The sequence below is a fragment of the Ctenopharyngodon idella genome, chromosome 7 (assembly GCF_019924925.1).
Source record: "Ctenopharyngodon idella isolate HZGC_01 chromosome 7, HZGC01, whole genome shotgun sequence".
NCBI classification, from domain to species: domain Eukaryota; kingdom Metazoa; phylum Chordata; class Actinopteri; order Cypriniformes; family Xenocyprididae; genus Ctenopharyngodon; species Ctenopharyngodon idella.
In genome coordinates this window covers 37530238-37543238 of record NC_067226.1, presented here as the reverse complement: position 1 = coordinate 37543238, position 13001 = coordinate 37530238, and the positions used below count along the sequence as shown (strand labels likewise).

At 36.1% G+C, this 13001-nt stretch overlaps 1 protein-coding gene across 49 annotated transcripts in view; it reads right to left on the bottom strand.

Moving 5' to 3' along the window:
• LOC127516487 (receptor-type tyrosine-protein phosphatase delta) overlaps positions 1-13001 on the bottom strand; it is a 456273-nt gene that overhangs the window by 83555 nt on the left and 359717 nt on the right. For all 49 annotated transcript variants that reach the window (XM_051901159.1, XM_051901162.1, XM_051901178.1 and 46 more), the window contains one exon: positions 10568-10709. In XM_051901159.1, the coding sequence (XP_051757119.1) occupies positions 10568-10709 (142 nt within the window). The remainder of the gene's footprint in view (positions 1-10567; positions 10710-13001) is intronic.

The following is a 13001-nucleotide window of genomic DNA, read 5'->3' as shown; positions in this document are numbered from 1 at the left end:
CTGCCCCAAACTTCACATATTTTATTAGAGTCCTGGCCTGAAGACATCTACATGGCAATATTCAATTACAGTCATAGTGCCACCCGTGGGCAACAGGAAATGTCATATTTTACACTGTGATTAACTCCTCGTAGAGATTTAACCAGATCAACATCATATGTTGTCAGTCTAATCTTAAGACCTTAGCGATGATAAATATCAAAGATCTTGAGTTTTCGTTGAAGGGTGTGTCCGTGGCGGCCTGACAAAGTCTGATGTTTCGCCATGAAAGAGGAAGTTGTTGTAACTCAGTCATACAGTGTTCGATCTGTCCCAAACTTCACATGTGTGATAAGAGTCCTGGTCTAAAGACATCTAAATGCCAATATTCAGTTAGTCATAGCGCCACCTGCTGGCAACAGGAAATGGCATGCTTTACACTGTAATTCTCTCCCAGAAACACATTTCAATATGCCACGAAGTACCAAACATGCTAGAAACACGTAAAATCATGAAATACTTGGCTATGTGCTAATGTTTGCGATTAACGTCACGAAACAGGAAGTTGTTGTAACTCAGGCATATGATGTCCGATCTGCTCCAAACTTTACAAAGTCCTGGCCTGAAGACATCTACATGGCAATATTCAGTTACGGTCACAGCGCCACCTGTTGGCATCAGGAAGTGTGGCAATTTGAAATTACTTTGCAATAATTCTCTGGTATTTTCTCGCTTACATGCATGTCGCCCACTGTTCACTGTTTTCTTAAGTCCAACGGGTGGCGGTGAGCCCGGGTGCGAGGGCCCTTTCATCGCTGCTTGCAGCTTTAATTTCTTTATTGTTTCTGTTTTATTTTTAGTAATTTTAGTAGTTCAATTTATTTATTTCAGTTAAGTTAACATTTTCACGTTTATGTTTTTTAGGTTTAAGTGTTACCTAATATTTATATTTTTAATGATTATTGATGATTATGATTTTTAATAATTTTAGTTTTAGTAAAAAAATAAAAAATAAATAACACTGTCTCTATTGATTTTTAGATACTCATATTCTAATCGCAGCAAAAAAAAAAAGGTTTAAAAAAAGGTTTTAGGTTTCATACTGAGTCTTCCTTGATAACAAGAGCGAAATAACAGACCATTTATCAAGGTGAATATATATCAGTATTTCCAACATCAGATTATTTGACGCATGTCAAGCACACAAACAGAGCGAACAATCAGCCCTTCTGCAGGAGGATAAATCCAAAAGTAATCTCCTTTCTGTGTCACACAATTCCTTTATTTCTCCAGAAGAGGCTTTCCCAGTAATTCTCCATGAACACAAAGTTAATTTGTGGAAATTGGTGAGGACTGAAGCACTCGCAGCTGCCGCTGGAATGGGTTTTAAGCACGGACGCGTCGAGGTCACCAGCGACAGGAGCTATGAAATCACGTCCGGCTCCTCATTACCGCTGACGGCATGGGAGATTCCCGAGCGAAGCAGGAAGACAAAGGAAAACAAAAGTGTGTCTTTCTCCGTGTCCTCTGGCTGCAGACAGACGTCGCTCGCGCTTTCATTTCCTCAGAGCTTTTATAATTAATTTCATTCAAGGGCTGCAGATCGTTGGATGTTCTGCTGACTAAACCCGTTTGTCATTTGTGGGTTTATTTTGCGAAACCTCCTTCACAGCCCAGCGGCTTCCCATTGCTCATTAAAACACTGTGTGTGCGGCTGCAGTTATGCAACTCATTGTTAAACACAGGTAACAGGTGATGTGTTTTAGATTAAATGAGCTCACAGTTATCCGTCTAACTCGGCCTTCCAGCTCAAGGTTTGTCTGGTTAGCACGATCCCATTAGTCCCCGCTGGCAGACACTGTAACTATAACATCATGCTGTCAGGAGCTTTTTTCCATTCCAAAGTGGTCGTGCATTCTGGGTACTTTGTCGTTGACAAAACCGTCCCTGCATGTTCCCTGTGACATCTTCCATGTTTCTTCATCCAGCCACCCGGCGCTGCATTTGGGCGTAATTACCCAGCGGCGTGTAGAGGTTCTCCTCTCAAGAGCATCATTAGTTGAATTAAGGGCGACCCGGAGGAGGCCGATTCATCTAGCAGAAAATGACTCCAATATGCAGAGCATCAAAGCCGTCAGATAAGAGCCCTTCACTCCCGCAAACTCCCCCGCTAAACCATTAGCACCTCCTCAGATTCGAGCACAAACATGGGTTCGTTTCACAACACAGCCAGCAATTTCAGTCCCAAACGTCAAGGATAGAAGGAATGGACGTTATTGATAAAACACAAACACAAAGTTTCCAAACAAAAATGACACACAAAATACACACAAATCTGTTCTACTGTTTCACACCATTAATTTACCCAAATTAAGAAATAACAATTTAAGCAACAATCAGAATTATAAGCATTTCTTCAATATAGCGCCCCCTAGGGCAGTATTCCCCAAACCTGTTCCTGAAGGCTAGGACTGCACTATTAATTAAAAAATTAAAGCAAAATCATGATATGGCTCAGTATGATTATCAAATTGAAAAGGCTGTGATTTAATTAAAATAAATATATGTGCTGTGTGAACAGAGTGAAGCGCAGTACTTTGTTCATTTTCTCAAAATTGCAAGAAGTGCTTATGAACTGAAATAATAATAATAATAATAAACACAATTATTATTATTCTATTTTCCTTAGATTTATTTATTTTATTACAGTGAAATATTACATTAATTCTTTAAGTTTTTTAAGAATTATTATTATTATTATTATTATTATTATTTTCTTAAATACTTTTTTTTATTACAGTGAAATGTTGCATTTCAAGTATTTTCTTATTTTGTTTAATATTTTATTTAGTAGTAGTAGTAGTAATAATAATAATAAATTAAATACAATTATTATTCTATTTTCCCCAGATTTATTTATTTTAATTACAGTGAAATATTACATTAATTCTTTTTCTTTTAAGATTTTTTTAAGAATTATTATTATTATTGTATTTTTCTTAAATACTAAATGTATTATTTTATTAGTGAAATATTGCAAACGCATTTTCTTATTGTTTAATATTTTATTTAGTAATAATCACAATAGTATTATTATTAAATACTATTTTTTTTTACAGTGAAGAATTACAAAATATTTAATATTGTATTATTATTATTATTATTATTTTTATTATTATTATTAATTCATAGCCATTTTGATATAAAATTAAAGTTTTATAAATTATTTATTTTTTATTCATAATTATTTATGTTGTAATTAATAGTTATTGTTGCTGTTATTATATTTTTCTTAAATACTAATGTTTACAGTGAAATATTACAAAGCCCATTTTCTTATTTTAATATTTTATTTATAATATTAATAATTATTGTGGTGATGATGATGAAGATATTAAGGAATTAGATGTCATTAGTGTTGTCAGATTATCCTTGACAGCAGTAGCTACACTTTACGTCCAAACTGAAGAATTGTCTGCGCAATAAGTGCACACGATGACAAGGTATTTGTTAAATAATTTTTAAAAAGAAACAGACCAACGCAAACAATAATTCTAGTACATATAGGAAATTCTGTTCACTGCAGTGGTCCTGATGCTCAGAATATTTAAGAGCAGAAAACCTGAATAAGAAAATCAGAACAAACACAAAAACAATTCCATGGCTCTAAAGACAAATTCATCCATGAAAAAAAAAAAAAAAAAAAAAACGAATGGAAAACGAAATACCACAGCCATCTCTAGGGATCGATTTCCGCATCCACTTAGACCAACACATGCACAGCCGGCACATGATCTATCAGCGTTTAAGGGTCTCTGCAGAACATGGCTCTTCTACACCCATCTGTCTTAGCGGACACGCTGGTGTTTGGCTCCAAACTCATACTGTACAATTACAGATCTCCTCCACTCCATTAATTACTGATGGGGAAATTTTCAGCAGGCCAGATCAATATGTCTAACGGCTCCGTCTTTAATTATGATAATAAATAACTCGTCATTATCTGTTGTTCCATTTCTGTGATGAATGGCATTGGCGCTGATTTAAAGTGGAAGGAGGGTGTCGCTCAGAAACGCCATTACCTCGGCAAACTCAAACAAAAGCGCACTGACTTTATGTGCTGTCTCAGGCCTTCATTCCCATCCTTTCTACATTTCTATTTTTCAGCTCAAAGAAGGGTTCACCTGGGTTGCGAGATAAGTCAGCATGTTTCCAAAGCACTCGGGCGTCAAAGGGCCTTCAGAAATGTCTGAAAGCGCCGGTGGGTCGTTTGTGTCTTGGCACCTACGAGGCGGAGGGGTAAACGAAAGCACATTGTGCTCTGCTAGCTTTTCTCGCCGCCTTTCACCCTCGACGCAGCTGTCAGAACACCAAACAACAGGCACAGCAATTTCCCGGCGTCCTCCCTCTGTGGGTCCACGAACACACACCTCGCTCAAAGACGCCGAGAGCGCTGAGGCAGCGATTCGTCTGGATGGCCGTTTGAGCACTAAGTCAATGCCTTTGTTTTTCTGTCAGGATTTTAAATTATACCTCGAGATCTGGACTTCCTGCACAGCTGCCCGACGACTGTTTGCTGAAGATTATGCATTCGTTCAAAGCAAAAGTTGAGGGACAGTCAAATTCAGTAAATTGATGCATGTTTAGAAAAAAAGGTGCCGGCGTTCCGGCTTTGGCACGGATATTTCCGGATTACCATAAAATAGGCTTTGTCTAGACGCAACTCAACTCAGCAGAGAATGGAGTGTTCCCGTCGCTGTCATCTGTTATGATCGTGGCAGCTTTTCACTGGATTTGCCAGAGTTCCTCTAGTTCCGCTGATCAGTTTGCATTGGAACGGCACAGAAACAGAGATTCGAAAGGAAGAGCAGCTGTTGGACTTTCCCTCCATGACAAAATGGTGCAGAAAGGTTTTCCTGCTTCTATTGAGACATTAATCTATCCTCACTGTAAACGATGAATCTATAGCCATCCTCAACTAAACTAACTATACATATTGTTTTTAACAATCGAACACCATAACTTTAACTTCAAATAACCAAAATCCAAAAAGAGGCACTAATGATTGATGAATAAAACACAAAATTGGGAAAATGTTGATCATCAACCTCAAGAGGAAACATTAAATGTTATATGAGGGGTTTTATTTTCTTTAACCCTGTCACCAAAATATGTGGAATACATTTAAAGTTTTAAACTCTAATCTGTGTGATTTGTTGTTTTGTCACTTTTTAAATTTGCAGACAAAATTATGGCAATAGAATGAGCAATAACAGGGTTGCTTTAGACCAGAGCAATTTTGCCAAGTATTCTCACAGAAGGTATTCTCACGGAACTGGGCTACTTTTACACAGTCGCCGCTGGTTGTTTTTTAGTCAGCAGTTTGAATCCCTCCCCGCCCATTCTTACTCGATTTGTACCCCCCCAGAATTCAACTTTTACAGAGGAACCCTTCCTGAACACGATTAGGCTAGTTTTGGTCGTGATTGGGTGGGACCTGCCTAGCAATTGGGCTGCTTTTGTTACGCAAACCTGGCAACCTTGAAACAGAAGTCTTCAACCCTGTTTCTGGGGACCCGCTGTCCTGCAAAGCTTACAACCTCCTTCAGCAAAACTGAATTTCACACTAATGTGATTTTCAAGTGATCCTGAAGAGCTTGATTAGCTGGTTCAGGTATATTTGATTAGGATTGGAGCTAAACAATTGGAGCTAGGACAGTTAGTGCCCATGAGCAGGGTTGAAGACCTCTGCTTTATACTATATAAAGCTGTCACTGAGTAGCATCTAGCTAGTGGGGCCAAATATTGGTTACTTATAAACTTGTATTTCCCACAATAACTTTCTTTACAGGGTTGATGGTTGAGTTTGATGGTAACATTTTTTCAATTTGTTAACATTATTCAACTACAGTAGTTAACATGAACCAAAAATGGGGGGAGAAAAAAAATACATCAACCTTATTTAATGTTCATTTGAACATTTTCTAATAAGGAAAATGCAATAAGGATGCTCACAAAATATTGGACACTACTAAATATTAGATTTTTCAGAATTAAAATTACTTAACAAATTAATAAAATAAATGACTTTGTTCAATAGACTATATCAAAATTATGAACCATTGTATGATTTAGAATGACTGTTGGACAAGTTCAGACCTATGAGGTGAGAAAGGCCAAAGTCACCATTAAAAATAAATAAATAAATAAAATAAAATAAAATACATATATACACATATAAAACATATATATACAAAATGATGGGGTCAATGCCTCTGGGTCTTTAACATCAGAGGACGCCACAGGAAAGTGCTGATGATATTCACTGGCTGACTGTGTGAGTGGATGTCAAATGGACATCAGGTCACAGCACATTGAACTAAATGAATTCAGTTAATCTCTCTGATGTTTCTCCATCCCTGGAGCCAAATTGTGACGCTAATATTCCCCCTCAGGGTCATTTAAAGCCCTTTCAGTTTCTCCATGTCTAGTGGCACTTCACTTTTCCAGAACTCTCTTCTTTATCCAACACATATTCTCAAACAACTTTCATCCTGCAACCAAAAGCTGTTTCCATTATGCATCATTTGCTTTGATCCATCCATTTTCCACTAGATTTCCTGTATTTAACAGAAAGAAAGTTGTGCTCGCTTTTTGCAATATAATATGTTTAAATGAACATGTCATTATTTATGCATGTAATGTTCTAATGCTGGTGTTTTTTTGTTCCAAAATGGACAAAAAGCACCATAAAAGCACCATAAAAGTATCATAACATTAGTCAAAATGACTAATGTTATGACTGATGCACTATATTTCAAGTCTTCTGAAGTCATGATTTTGTGAGTAACAGACTCAAAAAAGACCCAAATTTAAGTATTTTTCTCATCATCTTCCCCTCTCCTGAAGCGCTAACATTTTATTTGCATATGTGCACCAGGTTTGTTGTCACTCGTTTAAACATGTCTACATATATACACCTATATGGTCATGCATTGAAAAGAACAGCTTGAACATTCTGCTAAACATCTCACATGTGTTTGAAACAATGTTATGGAGAGTAAATGATGACTGTGAGTGTTCATTTTAGGGTTTTTGTGGTAAGATATTTTGTTGTGTGAAATGAATTGGTGTTACCAGCAACGTTTGCGGTTTTCCCAGCATGGGAATCTTTTGTTTACTTTGATTTATAATGCATTGTGCCTGTGACCTTGTTGGCAAACATCGACCTGAAATTCCCATTCTGTGAAAGGACCAAACGCATTGGTCCCAGTTCAGTGGGTGCATTCATGAATAAGACATGACCCACATTCCCACACAACACAGAACGGCCGATTGAACGGCACGTTTTTAGGGGAAGAAAAGTATGTCGGGGCTTAACCGAAGCAAAGGCGCTTTAATGCGAAGCTTGTTTTTGACGCTCGTGCAGTCTGCCGCAGCCTCATATCTTACGGCGGAATATGTATTAGTTTTGTGTCATTATTCATGCTCAAACGATGCTGCTTGCCCACTGGCTGAATGTGCAGTAATTACTACAACTCAGCTTCCTTCATTTATATTAATGGATAAATATTTGTTTAGGGATTTCTGTTCATAATTATAACATTTCCATCCAGACCGTCATTCCAGGTGAGACTTGAAGAGAGAGCAGGGTGTTTTGAATAGCATGCTACCATCTACTCATACTGTACACACTGGATGTCAGATGAGATACGGCAGACTATAGCAGCTCTCTGTTTGCAATACTGAATAACACACTGCATTGTGCTCAACTTGACCTTCCATTCCAGTGTGACGAACGAGCCGGAAGTCATTTTTAATCTTCCTTGACTCATTATTGGATTGGAGACATCTAAGTTAAGACATTTTGCATACAATTTGATAAAGGTAAAACAATCATTCTATTCCCCTGATGATAAATGTAATCTTTAGTAAAAAGAAAGGGAAAAAAAAAAAAAAAAAAAACTCATTTTGAAGTATAAAAGCAATTAGATTATTTGATTCCTTTAAACAAATTCTTTGAAATATACAACAAACATTATTTCATCGATTGTTTTTGACCTATTAGCTAAACAATATATTTGATTAAAAATATTTATTTATAATGTAGGTCCCATTTAGACTTTTGCATATATATAATAATAGAATTACCAAAACTAATAATTAAATGAACTATTAAATATTAATTAACAGCTAATAAAATTACCAAAACTAATAATTAAATGAACTATTAAATATTAGTTAAAGCTATATACAAATTTATATAAAAGCACATAAAATTACTAGGACAAACTAAACTTAAACTAAAATTACTAAATACTATAAAAGGCTTACTAAAATAATATTTGTAACGGGCATCTGTAACAATTTTCTTCTGAACTGAATATTGTGTGTAAATGTTCCATCGGCATATGTTTCTCAGACCCACAGATGGCAGGAAGATCTGTGAGTTATGAAGGACATGTTATGTTGTGTGTCCTGTAACATTGCTATTGGTCTTCCCTGCTGTTCACATCATCTCTTTACAAACAGGCAGTATAGACTGCAGTGTTCTCTGTGCCATATGTAGTGAGCACTAGACCTTTATTCTGAACATATCCAGAGAGATTTGCAGACTTTCCCCCAATAGAGTTTTGCTGTGTGCTGTGTGTATGTGTGTGTTTGTGTGTGTGTGTTCTAAGCAATGTGCTGCTATTGTGTTGCAGGTTTTATCAGGCCTGAGCTGCAAACAGAAATACTCTCCCTCCAACAACAGATGTGGCCACAAAGGAGCGAGAATAAGGGAGAAAATAAGAGAAAGCAGAGGAAAAATGTTTTGCCAATAACCATGCAACTGTTTGGAGGTGGAATATTCTTCTCTCGCATTTCCTCCATTTTAGGTCTGGTACGTTCTTCCTCAGACCGAACTACCAATTTAGTAGCTGCGTTTCATCATTTCATTAAAAGATAAGTCAGGTAAAAGCCTTTCAAAACACAGAGACATTGGGTTTGACTTGTGAAGCCTGCAGTTTCACTGTAAAAACAGAGCATTTTTACTCCGTTTTCTCCACATGAGCCCTGCCACATCCAACAAGACCTTACAAGGCCACTTTGTAAGAAATGTTGTAAATGTAGCATAAAATTAGAGTTATATTGATGATGCTGAAGCTAGCGAGCGGGAAAGCCCGTCTGCTAATTAGAATATTAATCACCCCCTTTAAAAAGCTTCAAGGTCAGTAAGAGCTGAAGAAGCTTTTCCATTTTTCAGGCTCCAACCGTGGGACACTTTTCTAGAAATAAAAACGCAGTTGCAGACAGTGCTATTTGCTGCATTGGCCAAATACTCCAACTAAAACTGTGGAAGAAACAAAAACATACAGTACCTAACAAAAATTTGGAATAATTAAGTTTTTTTTTTTTTTTTTTATCATTTTTAAATAAGTCTCTAAAGAGGAAGAAGAAGAAATATTTCTTGAGCAGCAAATCAGCATATTAGAATGAATTCTGAAGGATCATGTGACACTGAAAACTGGAGTAATGATGATGAAAAAACAGCTTTAACATCACAGTGTCACAACCCCTGCTCTGGACTTTTGTTTTGTGTTTCTGTTTTTTACTGTTTCCTGTTTAGCTTGTTTGTAGTTTTCTTTGTTGATTAGTTTCATTGATTTATTTCCAGGTGTTTTTGTTATGCTTGTTTGCACTTCATCCCTGTCTGTATTTAAGTCCTTGGCTGCATCCTATATAGCATACTCTCTTGAGTAGGTACTTATTTTGAATAAGTACTTACATTGCGACCACTAAAAAAGTGTGTTCTATATAGTATGAATGTGTGTAGCATGAATGCAATCCAGACGTACTACATTTGTCATGTGACCTACGGCATCAGTTGCGTCGCTTCACTGCCATTCACAAATCCTCTCCCATGGTCTCATGGGATAGTAAAATGTCCATCGTACTGTATGTACATTTCAGAATCTTGTGGGAAGTAGTAGGTTATATCCAGGTACTTTTTGCCTACTCTTTTAATGAATACTGTGATTTTGGATATACTTCTTTTGTCATATACTGTTTGTTTGTTTGTTTGTTTGCCAACTGTATAGTAGGGAAGTATATGGTTTCGGATGTAGCCCTTGTGTTTCCCTTGTTCAGTGTCTTATGTTTTTCTTTGTGGATGTATCACATGCATTCTTTTCAGGTCTGTTTTTTGTCTTTCCCTGTGTTTGGTTTACTCTGTGTTTTTCCTCTGTTTCCCGTTGTCTCTTATTTGTGTTAATAAACATTTTGCGTTGCATTTGGATCCAATTCTGAATCACCAGCATTACACACAGGAATAAATTACATATAAACATATATTGCAATAGAAAACTGTTATTTTATATTGTAATACTATTTTACAACATTACTGTTTTCACAGTTTTTCATCAAATAAATGCAGCCTTGGAGAGCATAAAAAAAAATAAATAAATAAATGTAAAATCTTAATTATTCCAAACTTAGTAGTGTACTCACTGAAGAAAGATACAAACAGAGAGAAAAAACACATACCTGTGAGGGCTGGAAGGCAATGAGAGAGCAAAGGTTAGCATGTTATTCGCCATAGACCTACCACGTAAAACAGTGAGTCGTGTTGTGGCGCTCGTCTCCCCAACACTGTTGGAGGCGACGCATTCATAAATGGCTTCGTCGCGCGGTGTCCGCAGCGGCTGGATTCTCAGCACGGAGCCCGATCCATCATCGAACTCTATAACCTACAGGTGCGAGAGACAAGATATGTTACGAGAGTTTTTTTTGTTCACGAATGACGACGGAAAATCATGCTCACACACACACTTGCACACACACACACTTTATCCTGACACAGAGCTCTGGACAGACAACAGACCTTAATTTACTCAAGCTGACGCAACAGTACGAACACAGGACACAGAAACACAGAAAGTCTGGTTAAGGTCTTCGGCTGGGCTGCGATTGTTCTGTGGGAAATATTTATAATTGCTGATATGTTGGTGTTTATCATCCTGAAGCCCAGTGCCAATTGATTGATTGATTGATTGGTCCTAAATTATGTTTCTTGTAAGTTTATACGATATGAGACTTATGAGATCAGACTGCACGACATCAACAGGCTTTAACAGAGTGTATGACAGGCATCTTAGCTGAGACTGACTATCCTTACAAAAACAAGTTTATTAAAGTGTGTTATTAGTATAATTCTTTTAAACTAAAAACAATTCAGTTACAATCAGTCTACCTGTTTATGTACTTATCAGAGATATACTTTTTTTTTTCATAAAGTCACTGTGTACATAGGAGTCTTCAAGTCTACCTAAAAGTACAGTTAGAATATATTTAGGATATTAATAGGAACATAGTAGTATACTTGCATTATAAATAAATTAAAATATTAAAGTTTAAGTATGATGTCAAGATTGTTTAAAGAAACTAACTTAATTTAAAGAAACTTACAAAACATAGTGTACTTCAAAGTGTACTTTCATAAACTAAATGTATAAGTGTACTTGGCAATAAACTTACAGTACACTTATACATTCACTTGTAGTACAGTTGAAATACAAAAGTGAAAACTTAGATAAGTTATGTACTCAAAGTCTACTACTGTTACTTTTTACGTACACTTAAAAGTATACTTTTATAAAATAAAATGTCGGACAATTTAGTCCCCAGAAGATTTGAAATAGTTCCCTTCTAAGTATACTACTAGTACACTGATTTCGGTATACTTAACTACATAAAATATACTTAAAAATATATATAAAGTTAAGTTTAATAAAATTAAAAATAATGAACTTAATGTATTCTTCATTTTTGTAATAGCGGACATCCTTGACACAAACCCAATATGCTCTTGTACTAACGTCTGCAGTATTTGCCTTGAAAAAGAGGGAATTTGTGAACTGCTCAGTCTTTATCTTAAGGTCATTTTAGCAGTGCTATCATAACATAAGAAATGGTGAATAAGATATGTATGCTGCATTTCATTTAGACTGAATGGTTCTCTCCCACATGCGTCATCAGCAGCTGTGCTCTTATTGCTTCTTCATCTGAAGGTCACCACAACAGGACTGGCACACTAAACTATTTACACTCTCAAAAGAAACCATCAGCTGTCGGTTAGACTGTCAGTTTTCCCATTCCACAAAAGAAATATTTTATGATGACTGAAATCTGACTCAGATGGTAAAACCATGCTCAAAATTATACTGTCTCCTGAGAAATTTGGCACCGATTGATTTAATGTTAATCTGTTCTCAGTAGTACTGACGTAATTCGGTCGGTGCCCTTAAAAGTACAAAGTTCGGTACCCAACCCAATTAACACAGGTGATTTAGGTGATTTTTATACTTGAAATAAAGTTCTGTTTAAGTTCAGAAAATTATTAATTAAGGTAATGGCTTATAATAGAAGCCAGTATCATCAATAAAACCAGCCAAATGTAAAGATAGTATGTAAAATATATACTGGAGTACTACCTCAAAGAAGCCAATTATGTAGAAAACAATATAGGTATTTATTAGGTTAGACTTTTCTGTATACTTGGCAGTATATGCCAAGTATATTTAGACTACTTAATTATAATTTTCTGAAGTGTATCTCGATTAAAGCGATACAGGAGTACAAGCAAATGTACTTTGACTTTTCTGTATACTTGTCAGTATAAGCCAAATATACTGATGTGTAATTTGTATACATCTACGATAAGTACATAAATTCTCTTAACACTGATTTTTAGTTTAAAAGAAGTATACTAACAGCACACTTAAACATATTTTTGTAAGGTAAGACAGAATGTCTTGCATGATTCATGCGTGCTTGCTATTCCAAATGAAAGAAGATTGTGTTTGTAATCTTCAAAATGTAAGCACAAGCTCTGTGCTTTATACAACTAATTATGCACTCAATGCATCTATTACGAGACTGTAGGTAAGATCCTGAGATACCATCAAACAAACTCATACACATTGCTTATCCTTGACATATCCACAAACAACATGGTTTGTAGAATAAATAAGTGCAAAAGG